This window comes from Electrona antarctica (assembly GCF_951216825.1).
Source record: "Electrona antarctica genome assembly, chromosome: 22".
NCBI lineage: Eukaryota > Metazoa > Chordata > Actinopteri > Myctophiformes > Myctophidae > Electrona > Electrona antarctica.
The window spans coordinates 21,157,512-21,179,091 of record NC_136805.1 but is presented as its reverse complement, the minus strand read 5'-3'; the positions used below and the strand labels follow the sequence as shown (position 1 = coordinate 21,179,091).

At 43.9% G+C, this 21,580-nt stretch overlaps 1 protein-coding gene across 2 annotated transcripts in view; it reads left to right on the top strand.

Annotated features, from left to right (window-relative positions):
• The first annotated feature begins 2,754 nt into the window (after positions 1–2,754).
• Positions 2,755–21,580, top strand: part of capn15 (calpain 15) — a 56,486-nt gene continuing 37,660 nt past the window's right edge. For both annotated transcript variants that reach the window (XM_079491943.1, XM_079491944.1), the window contains exon 1: positions 2,755–5,143. In XM_079491943.1, coding sequence (XP_079348069.1) covers positions 4,965–5,143 — 179 coding nt within the window. In that variant the 5' untranslated portion in view covers positions 2,755–4,964. The remainder of the gene's footprint in view (positions 5,144–21,580) is intronic.

Sequence of the window (21,580 nt, the reverse complement as noted above, 5' to 3'; positions counted from 1 at the left end):
TGACTGACCAGTAATGTATGATGAACTACTAGATATCAATATAGTCATACGTACCAGTAAGGTCACGTGCACGCATCCGCCTGGGTGACGGCAGAACTAGGGGAATGAATTCTGTACTGGCCATATGCATAATTCTCGGGCCTGTTGAGAACTCTAGTTTTCGCCGGCTGCGTCTCAATGGTATCTCAAAACAGCCTATAAAAAAGAAATTGTATCGGCCTAAACAGAAGGAATGTGCTCCAATATTGTTCTGCTGGTGAAATAGAGTATACATTTTCGTTTCGGCTGCACTAATAACTTTGGGGTGGGCCTGTCTAGAGTTTGAAGTATCAGTCAAAAGGGAGACATCGAAGAGGAAGGACGGATGGGGAAGGATCATCATATGGAATGTCAGAACAGGTCAGCTCCATTTATGGAGATCTAAGGGTTTGAGATCAGAATCAGATGCTTGGCCAATATTGATGACATCAGGGAACTCCATATATGGGCATTCCCATATATGGGCTTAATATTTATGACATCAGGGTGATGATGTCATGTGATGTCACGAGGCATGACCATATATCTATGGAGGCGTGGGGTGATGGACTGGCTGACGGGAATTGCTGCCGTTTTCATAGTAAACTGTGACCTGTGGTCGCAATAATGCTTCTGTGCAAGTGTACAACCCAATATACTGTACGTATGTACGCGTAGCATATCAATAGCCCTTTAAGCCTGATTTATACTTAGTAGCGTGCCAGAAAACACTGGGAGTTTAGATTAAGTTTAGAGATTGACTTGTGAGTCTAGCTTGATTGTGACTTTCTGAAACAGTCTTATTTTTCACCAAATAAGAGTAGACCCTAGCAGCCACAAAGCCATAATTCTCTTCCTCCCTTTCAAGAAGGCTAATAACAGCGTATAAATTGCATGAAATGTAAATGTAGCTGGCAGCTGCATTATCTGCAGACTGGCTGAGTGTGAGCGTGCAGTGTTTGTGAGTGTTTGTTTTTATTCTACATGCAGCTTACTTACTTGGGGGTGGCAGTTTGGTGGGCTTGTAATCGGATATGTGAAAGTGAGTCTACAAAACAACTGTCAAACACACCATGAAATCAGCTCACATTCTTCCATTCACTTTACTGTACAGTGTACATTTAACAGAGTGTAAACTGTAAAGGGTTAAATTGACACTGAGGGTTTTTCTAGGTGCTCTCCACTTGGTAGGGTTTGGTTCTCTCTCTCTCTCTCTCTCTCTCTCTCTCTCTCTCTCTACCCCATTTCACATCTATTTCCCTTTCTCTCACGCTCCTTCTCCCTAACTGAGGCAGCTGGCACATCTCTCCGGGTGAGGACTTACTGAGACAGGTGGTCTTAACAGGAACAGGTGCAAATGTAACAAAGGGTTACAGTCCTAGTCTAGTTTTGATTGGCTTATGAGTTGTAGGATTTGTCTGATTATATTATATACACTCATGTTGCATGCCAGCTGGTTAATATCTGTCCCATGATGACTACTCTCTCTCTCTCTCTGATTACGGGGCTGCTTTTAGTATGCATTAATTGTAGTCATTTATGTTTTGCACTTTGACACAGACAATTGTGTTAAACTTCTAGACATGTTAGGAAATCTGCTAATAATCACTAATCTCATCATGGACATTGGACTGATGTATAGAAAATTAACCATTGATATATCTCATGTTGTTATTTGCCAGGCTTAGTTGTAAGTCCAACATTGCCTCGATCACATTGTGTATATAGGCCTACTACATGATCCCAATCATATGATTGGTCCTGTTGCGTGACACAGGCATAATGTTACAGCCCTGATTCCCTGACGTGGTATTTGACATTAGAATAAGTTTCGATTCAACACCCAATCCATGGGTTTGTAGAGAACATGATTTCACTATGTCAATGAACTAGTCATAGTCAAACCAGTTTGAGAGACTTGCTGCTACTGATGCAACAGGAAAAGGTTACGGAGAGATTTGCATGTGCCTATAGCTCCACCTTCCAGGTACTGTGAGGCGAGCCTGACTAAACATCTGCAGACAGTTCAGGCAAGTACTGGCCTACAGCACTCCCATACAGACAGCCAGTCTAGCTTGTTTTGCAGTAGTTGCCAGTTGGCTGGCTCCATAGCTAATTTATGGCTAATGCTTACCCCCTCCCCTGTATTCTATTAATCTATTCGGCAAAAAAGCAGTAATAATGAGTCCTTAGGTTTAGTCGTAAACATACAGTAACAGTAGCCTATACATTTTGTCAGTGATCTGTGCAAATTAAGCAAAATGGAATGTGTGGTGGAGGAATGGGGTCAGCAAAGTGTTGAAGGAGGCAAAGAGAAGGAACATGATGGAAGAAGCGAGACAGGAGAGGGGAAGTTGAGGGCTTATCTCAGTAATGTGAAGGGACAGTTGAGCAATGATGAACGTTACAGTCATCCACTGCCTTCCATTTAACCCTTCCCTACATCCAGTGGCAGAGGCACATATAGGTCGTATTTTGAGGTTGTAATAACAGACAGATTAAATTGATGTTGACAGATTGGGGTTAATGTCACTCACATGGCGTTTAGAAATGTACGTTGTTTTTTGCTATGCTGCATGTTTTGATTTTCCAAATACTATTAGATCAATCTATGATAGGCTACCAATGTACACATTATTGAATAAGACCTGAGGGTTAGGGCTTATTTTGATCTCTTGAACACAGCCTTTTCTTTTCAACACGCCACTGCGCATGCGCGCTGCTGACACTGACTAATCCGCTGTTAGGAAGAGATTGCATCCTCGGCTCGTCCACTGCACTTAGCACATCACAGATGTTTAATTAAAACCCGCAGTAAAACAGACTATTTAAAGGATCAATAACAGCCCTACGTTGAAAGATGTAAGGAGTCTGGGGCGGAGTAGCGCTGCAGTATGATATGCACATTGCACACATTTCTTTGCAAAGCGACGCCGGGACTGGAGCGGGATGTGTCTGTGTCCTAACACACAACTAGACGAGATCAGAACACGGGATTGATGCGATGAGCACAGGCTGGAATGGACCTGGCCGAACACACGGTGGAATTTACGACTGAGTGAGAGCACTTTGTGGACGGGACCTGGTATTTTCACGTTTGCATGACTCCGTGCGCTCCCGTGCACGGGGAACAGATTCCTAATTTCCTACCATCATCACCGAGCAATGCTTAGCCGCACTGATTCAGTCATTTGAAAGCTTGCGTTATCATTTCATTGTTGGCTATTTAGAACATCACATAGATTGGAGATCCTGTAAACTGTAACGTTTGTTCCTGGGTGTTAATATCCTTTTATTTTAATTGTCATCAAACGTTTATTCGAAATGGAATATCGTTTATGTTCATGCGGAAAGTGACTATGTTCAAGTCAGAAGCTTGGCGTGTGGTTACAGAGGCCACCCACTGCATCCACACAACCCGCATGTGAATGATGTTATAAAGGTCCACTTTACGCCTTTTTACGCAAACCCTCTACCCAGCGCACCCCATGGCGTAGCCTAGTTCTTCTTGTTCCGCTCAGCTGTTCATCTTGTACAGACTTGTTACAGACTACAGTATGACAGGCTCCTGCGTGCACGTCGGTCTGTGTGCACGCCGACCAACTAGACTGGCTGGCCTCATCAACGGGATCACACGCGAAGCCGAGTCTCTTTCAAACGGTGGAAACTGGGATCAAATGCCGTGTTTGCGCTGGCAGAGCATCGCAGCCCAATCAGTGCTCCTCTCGGGAATTTAAGTTCTTGTTGATCAGCAAACATTTCCACGTAGAGCCCTGCACTGCTGTAGCCCCGAGTAGAGCTGCTGCTTTGAAGGGACTTGTTTTTCAATGTCCATTCCAAAGTTCATGCCTTTGTTGTTAAAGTGTAAATCCTATTAATATTAGGCTACCTCATGAGGTGAAACTGCAAATGGTCGATAGTTGTGTAATCTCAGTCTAGGATCTGTCCAGTCCAGTGAGAAATGCATTTGGGTGTTGCCATCAAGATGTTTTGCTAATCCTCAGCAGCTGCAAGTCAGGCAGAATATGTGAAAGATGAGCCATGTATATTGGTGTAGGCTACTTGCGCCAACAATGTCCAGAACGGAAATGCATTCAATTTCTACAAAACTACACACTACTGAGTTATGAATGTTATCCCCAGATCAAATCTAATGTCTCGGTTCTCTGTTCTGCATATGGGGATTTTATAGACATAAGCAACAAATGGCATTTTTCACAGTATGATGCATTTAGTAATTATTAAACAATTGGTTTGCTGGCCGTGTGCTGTTTAGTTACAGAGATGTTGGTTGGCTGTGAGCCCAAGTACACATGCCTGTCTTCCAGCTCTGACTGAGCTCCTGAGCATGCATCAAGTAATGACTAGACCAGGAGAGAACTGTTGGAGGCAATGCAGGAGGAATTATGAGTGTCATTCTGCACAACACAGTATGGACGTGCTGTTAACACAGAAGCCTTGACGTCTATAAGGAAGAGAATTGTAACCCATCACAGAGAGGAGAGGTTTTTCTTTCCTCTCTGAGACTGGCTGCTGAATTGGAATCAGCGCTTGGGGCATCCAATTACAGTTTGGATTGACTACTTCTTCCTGCCTCCACAGTCCACACACTGGGAAATCCACCATGATCTGCAGTCTTAGCAGAGCTAGATTTGTTTTTTTTAATAGCTCTGCGTTTTGATTGTCTGAGTCATTTAAATGTCTTTTTTTTAATTCAAACATCACCGACTGTGTTTTGCAAGAGGAAAGTCTCTTTTGAATTTTGCAGAAGACTTACCCTGACTATGAACAGTATTGAAAACGGTTAACAGATGTGACATATTAACTCCCCTGAGGACCTATGCTTTGTCAGTTTTTGTGACAAATTGTGACAAATTGTACCACCACAACCGCCCCCATCCCTCCAGCCGACTGCAGGCAGATAGTTGTTGCCTCTGACTGTGGCGATGGGGAGCTCCGCCTCGTCGCTCACGGCGGAGACCGAGTCGGACCATGGCTTCCGCAGCACCCCCTACCCGTCCTCCCCTCCCGTGGGCTGGCTCAGGAATAGTCACAGCAGTCCCGTGTGGGGTACCACGTTCATCACACGCCAGCAGCAGCACCCACTGCCTCACCGAGAGCGCAGGTAAGAACCAGGGTATCCCGCAGAAGTGGCATGACATGTTTGATGCCAGAACATGTGCCATCTGCTCTGGGATGTGTTCCCACCCATGCAACATTCTTACGTATGAATGGTTATCACAGACTATGACCATGCATGACCAAATTCCATCAACTTGTAAACTCTTTTCATTCTTGAAACAGTCCCCCCGTCGCTGCTTGAACTGGGTCCCATTTCAGTGGAATTACAGTTTGGGCCAGGCAGAGGACAAAGTGCTGTATTTGGAGTGTGTTCTATTGGCCAGTAACCATCGCTTAAACTAATAGATCTCCCAGTTGAGTGCACCCGAGGCACAGGGAGGGATTGGCCTGGCAATGCCAGTGGATGAGCAGTAGAGGGAGAAATGAGATGTGTGGGTTGTATTACATGAGGCGAGGGATACCGTTGCTTGCAGCCACGGTGTACAAATGACAAGACATCTTTATTTTAAGGCTGGTCTTGTTGTGATGGGTGTTGTCTTTGCCTCCGGTCACTCAGCAGTGTGTGCTTTGTGCAGTAATCTGAGACCATTCACAGGAGTTGTTCGCTTGTGACACTTACTACCGTCTGTCTCACCTACTGTTGTCTAATATTTCCCCTTTCAGTCATAATGAAAAGAAAAAGAAGATTACAGTAGGATAATTCAATAACCTTAACTGATTAATCAAATGCACTGCCCCAATCTAATCAGAGCCTGCATTCTCTAATGTGTTTTTTATGCACCCAAAATCTGGCTTAGCTGGATTTGCAATCTGAAATACCAAGTAGTCTCTTGGGTACTGTACCTCCCCCGCCACAAAAATGCAAAATGTCCATGCATGCCTGAGTTGATTGCCTGGACCAATAGATTGATCTCTGTGAACCCAGGCTGTGAACCCTGCCAGAGGGCGATTAGAGTATGTTTTGCCTCTATGCTTTAGTTTAGAGGAGCTCCCAAACAACCTCTGATTCCATGCCATGTTGCACTTTGTTGGAGTGTACAGCGCTACAGGGCGGTGCGAGCTTGACCTGGAAGTGCAGTGTCTGCCAACAGATGGCTGCCAATGTGCAGATGGCTGCGTCCTTCATACAAACTGATATGCTGCTGTTGTAGTTATGAACCACCAAGGCTCATCATCGCTACACCAGAATCGAATGTTCTATTGTTGTACTGGTAGTGTTGTGTTGTACATCAATGGTGGAGGGAGGCCTCATTGAAGTCCAATGGGACAAACTCATTTCTAGGAGAGGTTTGTTATTCACATTTATTGAAAGACCTAGTTTCTCTGTATTGACAGTATTAAGCCAGTCCTGACTCCAAGCCAGAACCATGTTGTAGTGATCAATTGTCTCCAAGCTATAACTCATTGCCTTCTAAATCATTGATTATTGACATGGTGAAAGTAGTATTTACGATCTCAAAGAAGCTGAGCTCACATGATCAGGCTTTCCATCAGCTTTGATAATTGAAAGCGATTTAATTTGTGTTTTTGACCACTGTAAAAAAACAACATCCTCCATGGTCCTCTTAAACTGTCTTGCTATCGTTTCTACCAGCTTTCTTCATGCCTTTTTGAGCCCTGCAGAACAAGAAAAGCAATTGCTATTGACCACTCCGGTGTATTGAAGCTATTGCTGAGTCACTCAGGGCATCACGGTCCGGTTGTTAGTTATTGATTTTCAGAGGGCCAGATCAAATTTCCCCACAATGGATGTCATTATTTATTCAGCATTGGTCTCCAGGAAGGCTTTCATCTTTCTTGACTCCTGCCTGCCTCTGTCAATGTTTTCCTTGCAATTGCCCCCCATTTAACACTCAAGGCCATCACAATGCCTTCTATGGACCATATGCAGACCGCGGCCATCTTGCCATATAAGTTAATGGCAAATGGTGCTAACAATGTGCAATTTGCTATTGACAGCACATTCTTTTTTTTTTATGTTTTTTTTTTTTTTGTGGCTTTCGCCTTTATTTTATATATTTTATGGATGGACAGACAGTAGGCTGACAGGAAATGGGGAGAGAGATGGGGGGGGAAGACATGCAGTAAAGGCCGTCGGGATCGGGAGTCGAACCCGCGGCACACTGCCAGACTGGATTACCAGCCAAGGTGCCTGGACCACTGAGCCATGGCCCAGGCCTTGACAGCCCATTCTGATTGTATTAAACAACGTCAAACTCACCAACATTGCAGCTGTAGGAAAAGCTTGAATTATCCTCTTTCTAAAGTGTTTGTTTCATTAAAATCCACATTAGACATGCTACTTTCTTTCCTTGCAGGTGATTATCTTTCTAAGTGTTGCAGTTTGGAAGTGCTTGTTAGATATCACTCAACTGCCTTGCGTACCACCTGTTTTGAATTTGCACATAGTGCAGGAGGCAGCAGGACGTTGCTTTACTGAAAACGAGTGCTTCTAAACTCTGATGGCTGTGGTCTGCAAGGCAAGTATATTTGTATGGCATATCTGTAGCTTACCATTGCTGTTTAAAAATTCACAGAGCAGCTACTGCAGAGGCACTACCTTACTGTGTGCAATGTGCATTCATTCAACAATAGCTGCTCCACGTAGGAGCAAAATACATGTGTGCCGTCCCCCTTTTTAGTGTGGGTTTGCATCACAGGGTAAACTGGTTGTTTTGTCTGGAGTTGACTGGAGACCTTCTTCCTGTGTTCGTGGTGTGTGCATCCCCATAGCAACAAGCCTCTGCCTCCATCACCAATCAAACTCCAGGCTGTCAGCTGAGCTTGTACAGCGTGCGCACACACACACACACACACACACACACACACACACACACACACACACACACACACACACACACACACACTTAGACTCACACATTTAGACATACAAGCATTGCTTTGGGAGCATGCAGTTTGATTCATACATTACATATTGTACATACAAAGCCCATCCAAGAAGCAATGTACAGCCATGTTGAGAACATGTTCTCTTCCACCCTTCACAATTTCCCTCTCTTTCTTTCTCTCTCTCTCTCAACACACACTCACACTTCTGCATGAACCTAACAAGGTTAGACAAGCCTTGCTGAGCCGTAACAGAGCATGAAATATAGAAACAACAGAGTGCTGTGTGCCCAGCTTAAACTCACCCATTCTTGTACAGAATTTAGCCTTCGATATACTGTCTTGTAGAATACTACATTCTCTCTTTGCTTTACTATTATCAGCTTAGAGAGACTGGACTAGTGACAGCCCTATCCTGGGGGGTGGTGTGTGTGTAAGAGAGAGAGACACCACTAACTCCTCCAGGAAACAGCCGGCTACACCACAAGGGTGAAATACACCAGAGTTGTGATTGTGTGATCAACTTTGCTCTGTCTTGCATTGTTGCTGCTAGCTGCTGTGAGATCAAGGATATTGGAGATTAAAGCCCGCTTGAGATTTTCACTTCTGAACTAGTTGGTGCAGCCTCTTTCAACTCAGTCAGCCATTAGTAATAGTCATTAGCTTATAGCGTATTTGGCTGCGTAAGGCCATGGGGGTGTTCAGACCACTGTACAGTCCATGTCTTCTTGTCCCCAGAGTTGCTCCCAGTGTCTCTGACTCTCCCAGCGTGATGGATGGTGGCGTTTATCATGGCTCTGTTCCACTGGCTCTCCTCCCACTAATTGGATTAAAACCGGTCCACTTGGATTCGGCTAGGCTGCTCACTGGCTGTGTTTATGTCTGAATTATTTCAGCGCGTCCTCTCTCACTGTAGTCTGTCTGTTGAACAGGGTGGCGTCAGGACATCCCGCCAAGGCAACATAATGGGTTCAGCACGCACGCTTTCCTTCACACTGCTTTACTTTGGAACAACAGTGCACCGATGTGGCAAAGACTATTGATTCCAGAGTCTCCCCTGCTCTTGTTGCCATGGAAATCCGTAGCATATGTTTAGTACCCTAGTTCCATCACAGACACTAGATTGGATCGTAATGCCAGCCAACCTTAGCTATCTTTCACGAAGGGAGAAACCTAAACTGGCAAATTCCACTTCTGACAGAATGTTATTGCAGTTCCTTCGTTATTCAAGTCAATATTTAGTGATACTGGATAAAAGCCAATGAACTAGGGACATTTTACGGCCCATGACTTTTAATGATCTGTCTGATAATTGTTGAATTTGCAAGGCGGAAACCAGGAAATAAACCACTCAAATCAAACATCCCTGGATGAAGGCAGTGCGACGTCAGCAGAGCTCTGACCCTGCAGGGTTTTGGCGTTGGGAACATCAGATTAGCACACAGAACCCACCATATTATATTCCACTTCCTTTTCCCCCACACCGAGTTAACCGCTTCCTGCCGATTTCCTGCTTTGCTCTGTCCTCGCCTCCGCACCATTGCCGTGTGCTGAAAGGTAGTCGGACAGTTTCCTCTGTTTAAAGATTAAAGCGACAAATTCGGCCATAAAGAATGAGCACTGTTCGTGAAATATTTAACACATTACGTAATTTACGTTACACTAGGTGGGATCGTGAGGCCAGTGCCAGTCAAATGCGCGAAATACCAAAGTAGAAGAAGAGAGGGTTGGCGAAAGGGCCTTTCTGTGTGGAGTTTGCATGTTCTCCCTGTGTCCCCTAGGGTAGGTACCCTCACAAACAACATGCAGTAATCCTGGTCTCTAAACTACCTCCCCCTGGCCTAATGGAGGTGAAAGGAACTTGTTGGAATAACGTGTTCCTTCCACGTCCGGCCGGTGAAACTCTCCCCTGTCAGGTGAAAAGAAGCAGCTTGGACTACTCATGCATAGAAGGAAGCAGTCCGTCAGTCCGTTGCCCCCCCAGGTTGGCAGAGGAAGTGTAGCGCCCAGGATTACATTAGATAATTGACATAAATGGGATGCAAAATCGTGGGATAAGAATTAAGAACATGCACGGTCGCGCGTGCATGTGCATACATGCACCCTTACATTCTGAATGAATGTTACTAATTTCTGCTTTGATCCATCCATTCATTAATATGTTAAATAAATGGGTAAATAAATAATTATGAGAGTAGAATAGGATTAAAACAAGTTATTTTGTACAGCGTGACTTTTATATGCTTTTTAAAGCAACCGGAAGTTACGTCATCACTCCAATATGGCGGAGGCACTGTTACTATATGGGACTTAATGGGAGTGTCCCCTCTTTATATAGAATCTCTTTGGTGTGGCTTCACTGTAGGCAGCGGAGGACCCGTGATGGGATTGTTTTGGTCCGTGCGATGTAAGAAAGGGCAATTATAACCTCCCAAACACTGGATTTTGTCTCATTTTGAGCAGAAAAAGGAGTAATAAGCGCACGCACATCTAGACTGTTCTACCATGTGAGTACAAAAAAAAGATATATATATATATATTTATTTTCTTTTTTTTTATTATGGATGCCAATTAATCAAATCTCGTTTTGGCACAGTGGGGTATTTTCATAGTATTTCATGGCTTGGGATATCCAAATCACAAGGTAAAAGACTGTTGTAAACATAAACTTTGGTGAATTGCTTAGTTTTTCCTCATGAGAAAGGGATGAACAGGCCTGCATATTCCTTATGCATTGCCTCACTCTTGACACATGACATGGTGCTCGAACAACATCCCCATTGTTTTTGCAGCATCACATTTGGCTTAGAGCTGATGGTCTACTCTAAGCCCTTGTTGTGTTCCATTCTTTAAAGAGGCATACAGTATCTATTGAAAAGATCTAAATAAAGCTCTTGTCTCTATAGCTTCAGTGATGTGTGTTAGTGGGTTTTCCTGGCCTAAGGACACTCGACTTGTTGAAAAGACCTTTTTGTCTGCTTTGGTCTCATAGGAACGGAGTCTGCGCTGCCACCACCAGTCCTGCAATGTGTGCTGTCTAAATCTGCTCTACGTTTACATAACATGGCCTTATTCGGTTCCTCCCCCCAAAAATCATTAAGTACTTTTAAAACAAAAAAAGTCCTGTCCGTAGGCACTCCACCATAACGCTCTGTGGTTTATCTCCCTTCCTTGTGTCCTGTGACCGACGCTCCACTGTCACCAAAGCTCTGTGTATCATGTCTCCAAGTCTCGTCATGTCACAGCGAAGAACTCGCTCACCTCACCTCTCAGATAATGTAGCTAGTAGCTACTCATCAATCTGCACTGTCAGTAATGATGGATTATGATGGATGATGGATTATGATTCTAACAAGGAAAGTTGGGGCAGAATGTCTGTCAGTTATTCGAATAGCTATATGTAGAAAATTAAAATAACATAACGTTCACTTAAACCCTACATTCATTGACCAGGGTCCCCCAGGGGTCTGTACTTGGTCCCCTCCTTGTTTAATTTGCCTATACACATCAGTGGGTGTTGAACGATTTTTAGTTTTTTTTTTATATTGAATCTTGGCCTATTATGACATGACCAGAATTGGGATGCCAAGGCTCATGTGGTTAAATTGGACCTAATCTATGGTTGCCGCCAGAATGCGTAACCTGTCCTGAAGGGAATGGAGTGACTCATACTCTCAAAAGGAGTGCCTATGGCAGTCTCTGCTGCCCAGTGATTTGTAAAAGCTTGTATTGGGAGTGTGCTTTGCTTGGATAGGCTACTGTAATTCTAAGCGGAGTATAGTCATTTGAAAACTGCCTTAACCACTTAAACCATACTGTATAATACTGGGGTCCTCCAGTCAACAATTTAATATATATATATATATATATATATATATATAATGTAATGTAATTTGTTGACCGGAGGTCCCCTCCTGTTTTCACTATACATTAAATATATTCTGCAAAAAGCCGATCTACAAGCTCACACAATGCTTCATTGTGAGCTTGTAGAGCTCACAATACACAGAATGTTAGTCCCAGAATAGTGACGCTAGGGTTCACGTCCTTTTCTGTGAACATAATGGGTTGTTCATGTTTCAAATTAGGAAAGGGGTACGTGGAGAAGATCCAAGGAAGAAAAAGCAATGTCCCTTTCCCCTAGAATTAAATGAAGACCAATCAAGCCAGAGTTGTGTAGTGCCAGCCAGAACATATTACCTGAAAGGTAGTGAGGAGAGACCTAACAGTCCTCAGCCCAACGAGCCTGACTTATCTCTGTTGACAGACAAGCCGCTGGGAAACGAATGATGCCCACTTGTAGGAAATTACATTTTAAAGGAAAAGGTTGCCTAGTCATTCTCAGAACAGCACAGAAACGTTCCACAAGGAAACCATTATTGGACTTGATTTTTCATAACAAACTGTGGCCATTTGCTGTGAGGTAGTTGAAAGTGCTGGGCAGAGCATGCCTTCATGAATATAATCAAAGCAAGAGGATGTGGAAAACCACTGATCTCTGTTTGTTGTTCAGACACATTTTCTTTATTTTGTATTTATTTGTATAGCCTGTCTTTTAACGGTGAGGACTATTCTGTATAGGCCCCCTCTTCTTTAACCCATTAAAACCGGCATTGGTTATTAAAAAATAGCAGATGTACAAGTTTGTGACGCACTGTGAGCGCCTGCTATTGTTTTTGCTAATAGTTTGAGACTCGGGTCTTAAAAGGGTTAAAACACAACTCACTCTGTCTGGGTGCCTGCGTGGCACATGCCCAACAAGTGTTCACAACGTGTGGGAAGCCTCTTTATCGCTGCACTAGTGAGTGACTCATACAGGTGTGTGCCTGTTCAGTAGGGAGCAGAATTGGGAAAGATGGCATGTTCCTCTGCATGCGGTACCGTTACCCCCTCCTGGTGAAACTCTTCACTGTCGGGTGAAAATAAGCGCCAGGTGATGTGGTTGTCTGCACCAGTGGTTCTCAACCTGTGGGTTGGGACCCTCAGAGGGGGTAATACCTGCATCAAACGTAAAAAAAAGCTATGTGCTTGTAGATCGTCTATTTTCACAAAATGTATACGGAACGGAACCAAGACAAACTAAATTGAATGCCTCAACTCCTACATTCCAAGTTCTTGTCAGGGTGGGGGGTACCCAGTTCAAATATGATTATTTTGGGGGGTCACGGTCTGAAAAGGTTGAGAACCAGGTCTACACTCCAGACCAAACATTATTGGTTAGATTTAGCAGTGACGGGGACTATAATCATTGGGGATTGGAATAACGACTACATTGGGAGAAAAGGCCAGGGTCCTCTGCTTCAACAGACTTAATGATTGAAGTGTGAGAACTGTGGAAAACGCACCACTGATTCTTCCAGTATGGCACGCCTCCCTGAGTGACGCCCTGACAGATGGTGGTTGTGTGCCCATCGCTCCCTGTGGCTGCAACCTTATCCCTGGGTGTCTCCTCTAGAGACACTAAGTTAAGCGGAGGTAACGCAGGCTAATTGCCTGCAGTTAGCTTCAGTGATTGTGGACCTCTGTCTGCGGCCAGTCTGGCCCCAGCGGGCACCAGGAATTAAGCCAGAGCCACTTCCTGACGTATCAGAATGGCTTGAAGCTGCCAGTCATGCTTAGGCGACATCTCCTGTGTAGTGTATAGCGCTAGCTGTGGTTGAGTTTGATTGGAACACTTCAGTGATTACGACTCCAGCAATGCTGCTTTTGATTTCTCACCCATTTATAGCGAACAATAAGTAGTTTTTCTTTATCTTTGTATGAGTTAGCAGTCATCTGTTGCTATTCATGGCAGTCCTGAAGATTGTGTAAAAAAAAACCTGAAGCCTCTTCACTTTGCTGTCAGATCCTGTTGTAGCAGTCTGAGGGTGATGCCTATGGCCTATAGATCGGATGCATTATTAACAAGGACCTGCCTCCCACTGAACCAGAGCAAGGTCCAGAAACTGCTCACCAATGATAAGCCAGGTAGCTCCGCAGCCAGCCTCGGCCAAATATACTGATGGGGAAGACTTTTAGCAATACAGACGGATAACCTTTTGCCTTGCAGGGTAGCTTGCAGTTAATTAGCCCGTTTGTTATGTTTTGGTTTGTGAAAGCCTACTATATGGATTAGTTGCTGCTGGTCTAGTTAGAGGCATTTATATCCTACTAGTATGAATATGCAAGATATTTGTCTTTGCATGCGTGCATCTGTAGTTCACATTTGGCATCTGACTAACTGACTTCAAACTATGCATATCGAATCGATATGTGCCCATATCGATTCGATATGGGCACAGCCGGGTGCAATAGGTATTGCATAACTGTCTGGGTCATGCATTTCCAACTTGTGGTGTTCCTGACTATAGGCCGGTGCCCAACAGGCACAGATCGAGTAATGTAAAGGATATATGTATTATGTAGCATGCCAACAAAGTGAAGTTTTGGCACTGTCATCTCATAAGGTTGATAGTTATGGAAGCCGTATGAAACACTTACTGGAGAATGACTGATGGTACAAACCATTATTAAACATTGTGAATTGCTGCCTTTTGTTTCGTGAAAGAGCAGTCGATGATTTATAACAGCCATCAAGATGTCTCATGAGGGATGTGAGCCTTTGTAGGAGGGCACTTTTGTCCTTACTATTGTTGATGTTCTTTCCCTTGTGTCAGCATCTTTGTTTTTTACAGAAAGTCCAACTTTCAGATGAGAGAAAGAACTATACTGTAGGGGAGGCTTTTAATTTAAGTTCAAATTCAATTATCGCAAAAAACACATAACGATATCATTGATCCTATATGGTGCTATTTATTATGTTAATCGAATTCCATTACATTAAGAATTAGAATTAGAAATGAGAACGATTAGAATTGAATGCCATTGGAAGTCATAATGGCTTTGTTTCTTCAAAAGAGGAACATGATATGTTTTAAACAAACAAGTAGCTGTTGAATAATTAACAGACACATGTCAGTTACTACCGTTTAGGTGACATCCAGTCCCATGGTGGTGATATTGACATCTTTATTTATCTGTACAGATTCCTCTCTGGTGACCAAGGATGCTTACTGCTTTTCTCTCCGGCACTGTGATCATGAATAGGGTTCCATGTTCTGTTATTGACCGTGTTCCGCAGTTATTGAAGGTCCGTGAAGCAACGTCATGTGTTGACGAGAGTCCTCATGTAATTTATACAAATCGGTAATCACTGGTGTGCAAATGGTCCATTGTTTAATGAAGTTTTTTAATTCAATTATAACTTGGCCTCAGTGTTGCAGAGAACGTATACTCCATAAATCTGCGACCTCTAATTGTAGTCTTAAAGTGACAGTACACTTACAGTATTTAGCTCAATGGACAGTACAGAGAGACATCAACCAACACCATCAACATGCTATGAAACATATACAAACCAGTTTCTTCAATATTTTGCATATTTTGGCAAACCAAATTTCAATATCAATACAATATCAATACAATCTCCTTACCTAACCATGAATGGTAAATAAATGATAAATGGTGCATTACAGTGCCTTTTACACAGTGCATTTTATTCATCCATTCACACACAGGATCGTCCAGTGGCCAACTGGCCATCCTTGGAAAGGCTGTGTCTCACATTTTGTTTTATAATGCAATTTGAATTGGTCCTGGGTCATGGGTGGGGACTTGGAAGGATTAATGACTGTCGCACAAAAGCCACGTGTGTGACTGTGTGTCATGGCGGAGGTAAGGGTTGGTTGGTGCTGCTCTGTTCATTTGAGCTCATTCCAACATTGCGAAACACTTTCTCGGATTAACGCTCTCAGTCAGAACAAACTAGACTCGTTTACCTTCCTCACCGGTGCGATTATAGTCTAAAGTGTGGCATTTAAAGGCACTTTAACTGTACCCACATTCTGAATATGAAGATTCATGTGGTGACTGACTGACGACATAACCTGTAAACCTCCACTCTACAGTTTTGTTTGTTTTTCCTTGTATTGGTTCTTTTTACCTCAAGGCTTGGCGTGGCTTTCATCTCGCCAACAATATTTTCAACCACTGTTTGTGGTAGTCCTGGGTGGTGTTCAGTGCAGCAGCAGGGCTCACTCACAGTGCCTCTAATATGCTGGCCAAAGTGCTCTACGATCTTATTAAGCCCACTGAAGCATCCCGAAATTGGTCGGGGGTCATCTGTGCTCGTTCTAAAGTGAATTTAAGTGAGGGGCAGGTATGTTGTGGACAACCTGGTAAGGTAGGGGCTTTTAGATGGAAGGTTGTCATCGGCCTCTCTCTCTGTCTCTCTCTCTCTCTCTCTCTACTGTAAGTTATTGGCTCATTGCCCAGTCCTGCGACACGAGGAGCTGAAGTGGGCACTTTTAAAGCAGCTCCAATGAACACGGGGGGGAAAAGGACAAAACATTTTCATATCCAGTAGAGAGAGAGAGAGAGAGAGAGAGAGAGAGAGAGAGTGTGAGAGAGAGAGAGAGAGAGTGTGTGTGTGTGTGTGTGTGTGTGTGTGTGTGTGTGTGTGTGTGTGTGTGTGTGTGTGTGTGTGTGTGTGTGTGTGTGTGTGTGTGTGTGTGTGTGTGTGTGTGTGTGTGTGTGTGTGTGTGTGTGTGTGTGTGTGTGTGTGTGTGCGTGTGCGTGCGTGCGTGCGTGCGTGCGTGGATATGTGCTTGGAAGCTCACGTAAGTCACTTGCACATTGCACCCCTGCACTTGGAACTCACACCTCAGGCCGGAACCCACTTACGATGTACCACTACTTAACATTTGATAAGCCTTAATGCTCGCAACGCAATGAGCCTCTCGAGCTATTCTACATCCTTTGAATGGATGGCCATTAAAATATGTGATCAAATCGATAGGAGGCTCCCCCGACGGCTGCCACAGACTACTGACATTTAATGAGCTCTGCGATCCCTTTGCTCTGCCACGTAACCAAATCAATTGCCATGACGACGGCTCCTTGTGGCTTACAGTAGGACTTTGATCCTACGCCTGGAGATGAAAGAAGCGAGAGTTATTCAAACGACAGCGGTGAGGGACCCCTGTCAGCCCTCATGAGCTGTCTGAGCGGTGGTGTTATCATTGTTTGTGTGTGCGACCCGCGCAGTGCCAGACCTGTGGAGCATAACGTGAGCATATGCCAACTACACTTGTTTGTGGTGGCGGGGGGGGGGTGCATTATTCAAGTGCAGTGAATGTAAACAGTGCAGCAGATCTAGGATGAGTCTAAGGACATCTATGGGTTGTCTGAGGACAGAGTCCCTCACTGTCTCCGTTCCACACCAGTAGTAAATGTATAAAGCCTCAGTGCTTTTCTAGTTCGTTCGTATCCAGCAGCTGCTATTAAATTCATACCTCTTATCATCTTTTTCACTGTGGAGACTTGATATACCACAGTGACTCTTAAGACTCAAGAGATAACATTGTGGCCTGAGTAAGTGCTAAGCCGCAGTTTGTTAGTGTTACGGAGGGGTACAATTATTTAACCCGTGTCTGTGTGTGTGTGTGTGTGTGTGTGTGTGTGTGTGTGTGTGTGTGTGTGTGTGTCAGTGTGTATCTCTCCCAGGACCCAACAGATAACATTGTGGGGCGATAGGCTGAGTAAGCATAATAAGCAGTGGTTTGTTAGTGTTACAGAAGGGGGTGTTGTCCTCCCAGGACTGTGGTTTTCACCTTGGAGAGCAGGCCAGGGCCGGGGAGAACCAACACACTGCTAATGGTTCTTGACACAAACCACTGGGATTTCCATCTCCTTTCCTCACTGCCCCCGGGCTAGGAAAACACATAGGCCTGCGTGTAAATATACTTGGACCATAAAAACACACTGCACTACAGTGTGCATTAGACATGCACACGCACACCCAAATACACTTCACACACTTGTGCACACAAATACATACAGTTGGAGGCCATCGATATTGTCCTTTTCTTTTTGCTGAGGTTTGCGTGAACTGCGCAAAAGGACAGTTAACCCATTTTGGGCGGGAACCCCTTTTGGTGTTTTAAACATTATGTTATAATTTAGCTATTGAAAAAAAGCAGATCTACAAGCTCATAGCGCTCCACCGAGTGGCGCGCTACGAGCTTGTAGGTCTGCTATTTTTTTTAAATCGTGAAAATATTTATTTCAGAAAACTGGAGGATTTAGAAGGATTTTTTAAAATTTTGAGGTCAGGCCTAAATGGGTCAAATGATAAGGGACAATATCGGTGGCACCCAACTGTACTTGCAAGCAGCTCATGAGCAACAAGCTCACTATGGGTGAAACGGTGCCCCTGCCACTGGACAGAACATTCACAACTCACTATGGGTGAAACGGTGCCCCTGCCACTGGACAGAACATTCACAACTCCAGGCAATATCAATTGGCTGGCATAAGACTTGTGTCAGTGACCAATGCTCCGATATCATGACATCACCTCCTTATATCAGCACTCGGTCACCTGACTAATCCATCATTTGACAAAAACACCCTGCTTCAAGCATGAGGGGCTGTTTCGGAGAGCTCATTACTCATGATTCATAAAACACTATAATAATAACAATACATTTTATTTATAACGCACTTTACATTTGAAACAAATCTCAAAGTGCTACATCAAGAGAAGAAAAAATAAAATAATATACAGTATACAGCTAAAAGGTTAAAAGCATCCACGGATTGTGGCGCTCTTAGGTGGTCTGGGAGGCCATTCCACAGCCGAGGAGCAGCCGAGGGGTTATGATCTGGAATGGCCTACCAGAGGAAGTCAAACACAGTAACTTCTCAAATTTAAAAAAATTGCTCAAGCGAATCCTTTTGGCCAAATACAGCATACCATAGTGAAATTAAGTATATTGTGGATGATGACGACGTTGTATGATCAACTGATACATTTTGTACAGGTATTGATAGTGATGGTAGTATTGATAGTCATTAGCGCTGTCATTAGTAATAATTAATTAATTGAACTTATTGTAATTATGTTAACATAAAAAATGTGAACAAAAATTACATTACTCGGTAACAACATAAATGATAATGATCATTGGTAATGATTTTTTTTTATATATAAAAAAAATGTGGGCACCCTGGGTTACTATTTTGAAAGTGTTGTGTGGGCACACATGTGTTAATGTATTACGAATCATGTTTTTGATCATCTTCATGTTTTTTTTTGTAACAGCTTCCATTCATTCTTGTAAATATTGTAGGATATCAAGGATGATCAAATAAACTAAACTATCCTGAAGGAGACGGGAAGCCAGTGTAGGGAAGTATGGGTGTGATACTGTACATAATCTATAGTTGGGTTTTTTTTAATCTATTTCACAGTGAGCTTACTATGGGATGTGCAAACTCCCGAACCGATGTCTCGCCAACTGTAGAGGTCCTGAGCAAAGCTCATTGTGAAATAGAACAGACTATTTCCATAGTCATGCTGACCAATATCGATACTTTTACCGTACACCTACCTACAGTATTGTACTGGAACAGTGATGCCGCAGACCATACAGCAGCAAAGCGGTGACTCCGCTGAGGGAGAGTGTGACCAGAGGCAGAGCAGCTCTGTTCTCCCCTGGGTTCTGTGAGGCCTGCTCTGACCTGGAAGAGTTTAATGGAGTTGAACCGAGGGCAATTAGCTGGCCGAGATGCACACCGTGCTGCAGGGGAGAGGAGCACGACTTCGGCCATCCTGCGTCTCTGAGCCGTCGGCCTGTCTCTACCTCTCTGTACTCTCCAACAACAATATGAAAATCATACCGTGTTGGCTCACAACCTCTTTCTACAGAAATGCACCACTCAGTTACTAGGCAGTATTTGAATGCCTTTTGCGAGGAAAATCAAATCTAATCTCAGTTTCATTCATTTGTTTGTTCGTTCATTCGTTTAAGACCTGAGGCCGATTCTACAAATGCCTTCTAAATCAGTAGTTCTCACACTTTTTCAAAAAATGTAAACAAAAATAGCGGAATATACCAGCTTGCACCTGAGCTTGTATATCTGCTATTTTTGAATAGCCAATGCTTAAATCTAAGATGACATGGATGCTTTCCCGTTTTAATGGGTTAACATTAGGAAAAACAGGCTACATCCATCTATAAATGCGCCATGTCTCTGTACGTCTGTACATATGTCTGTAATCCACATAACTCGAGAACAGTTCGCCCCACCGACTTCAAATTCGACACACGTGTTCCACCCCCCCGCAGTGCCCGGTGGCGAGTCGGTCGGACCCACGGTTGTCCAGAACCGCCACAAAAGGCCTCTGCCTGGGCTCTGGACAGGGCCCCTGCCCGGGCTCCATATATGGAGCTGGCTTGTTCTGACATCACGAAACTCCATATTTGGGCATGCCTGACACAGACCTCCATATATAAGAAATCTCAATATATGGGCATAAAAGGGACACAGACAGCTGGGTGGAACGGGTAATCTGACACGGGTACAAGTTACAATGGGTATTTGTCCGACTCGGTGCTCTACAGCCGGGCACCGGTCTAGTTCCTTCAATTCTACCTTATAAAAAAGCCTTTTCTAAGAGAAAAATAGACATCCCCCTTCCTCTATTACCACCAACGGCGAGAACTAATACTGTATTATTAATAGCAACAGAAGCGAGCAAATAAGCAAGATCTGTAGTCCGGCTTGTCATGGGCCATGCTCACGGGGGCCGGCACTGCACAGCACGCCAAGCTCTTAGCACTTCAGTCATTACCACTGGCTTCGCCCCAGTTCCCCCACCGCCAAACCCCTAACACCTTGGGTCAGCGTTCACACATGAGCGGCTGACTGACAGTGACATTTATGGGATTGCTCAGATGGCACCCCCGCCTGTCCCCTGGGGCACTCCCTGCTCTCTGGAGGTGTTCAACCACATGAGCACTTTAAATCTATATACTGTACATCGGATATTTGAAAATGGCTTGTAGATCTATTTTCAAAAAGGTTAAATTTGAAATGGTTTTTTTTAAAGACCTATATTGCGCAAATTATTCTGTGTAGCTACCACTAGCTAAATGAATGCAGGGTTGGTCATGTCATTTCTTTTGGTGCAATGGTTTAATAAAGCACTACTCTCTTCAGCATGTTCTTCTTGTGAAGGCAATCTGAATAAAATACATAAATAATTAGGACAACAAATCCATGTTTTTGAGAGTTTGACGTCTGTCTTTTTAAACCATATGTCATTGAAATTCACAAGTGCTGCTACAATTAATAGACCACAAGGCATTGAGCATTCATTTGAAAATCCATCGAGGTTCAGGATTGACATAACCTTTGTTTGGCTGGCCCCCCTCTAGCCTTCTTTAACATTCACTGAAGAAACGGGAAGAGAAGTGTTAATATGAACTGGAACTGATCCCGTGTGTGTGTGTGTGTGTGTGTACTGTGTAATAAGTGTCAGTCACTTGGAGAGTACTGAGAAGGCTTCATTCAGTATTCTGAGGTGGTAGCCCGATCCTCTGTCTCTCCTCTCTGCTGTCTGTCCTCTCTGCCTCATCGCAGGAGCATTGTGTATGGATTTACTGCCCTCAATGGCCCCAGGAGGGAGATTTGATTTTCCCCTACACTAGCTAATCTCCCCTCTTCCCCCATCTCTTCTCTCTCTCTCTCTCTCTCTCTCTCTCGGAGAGAGTAGGAACCCTTTGGTTCCTACTTATTCATGCCCTCA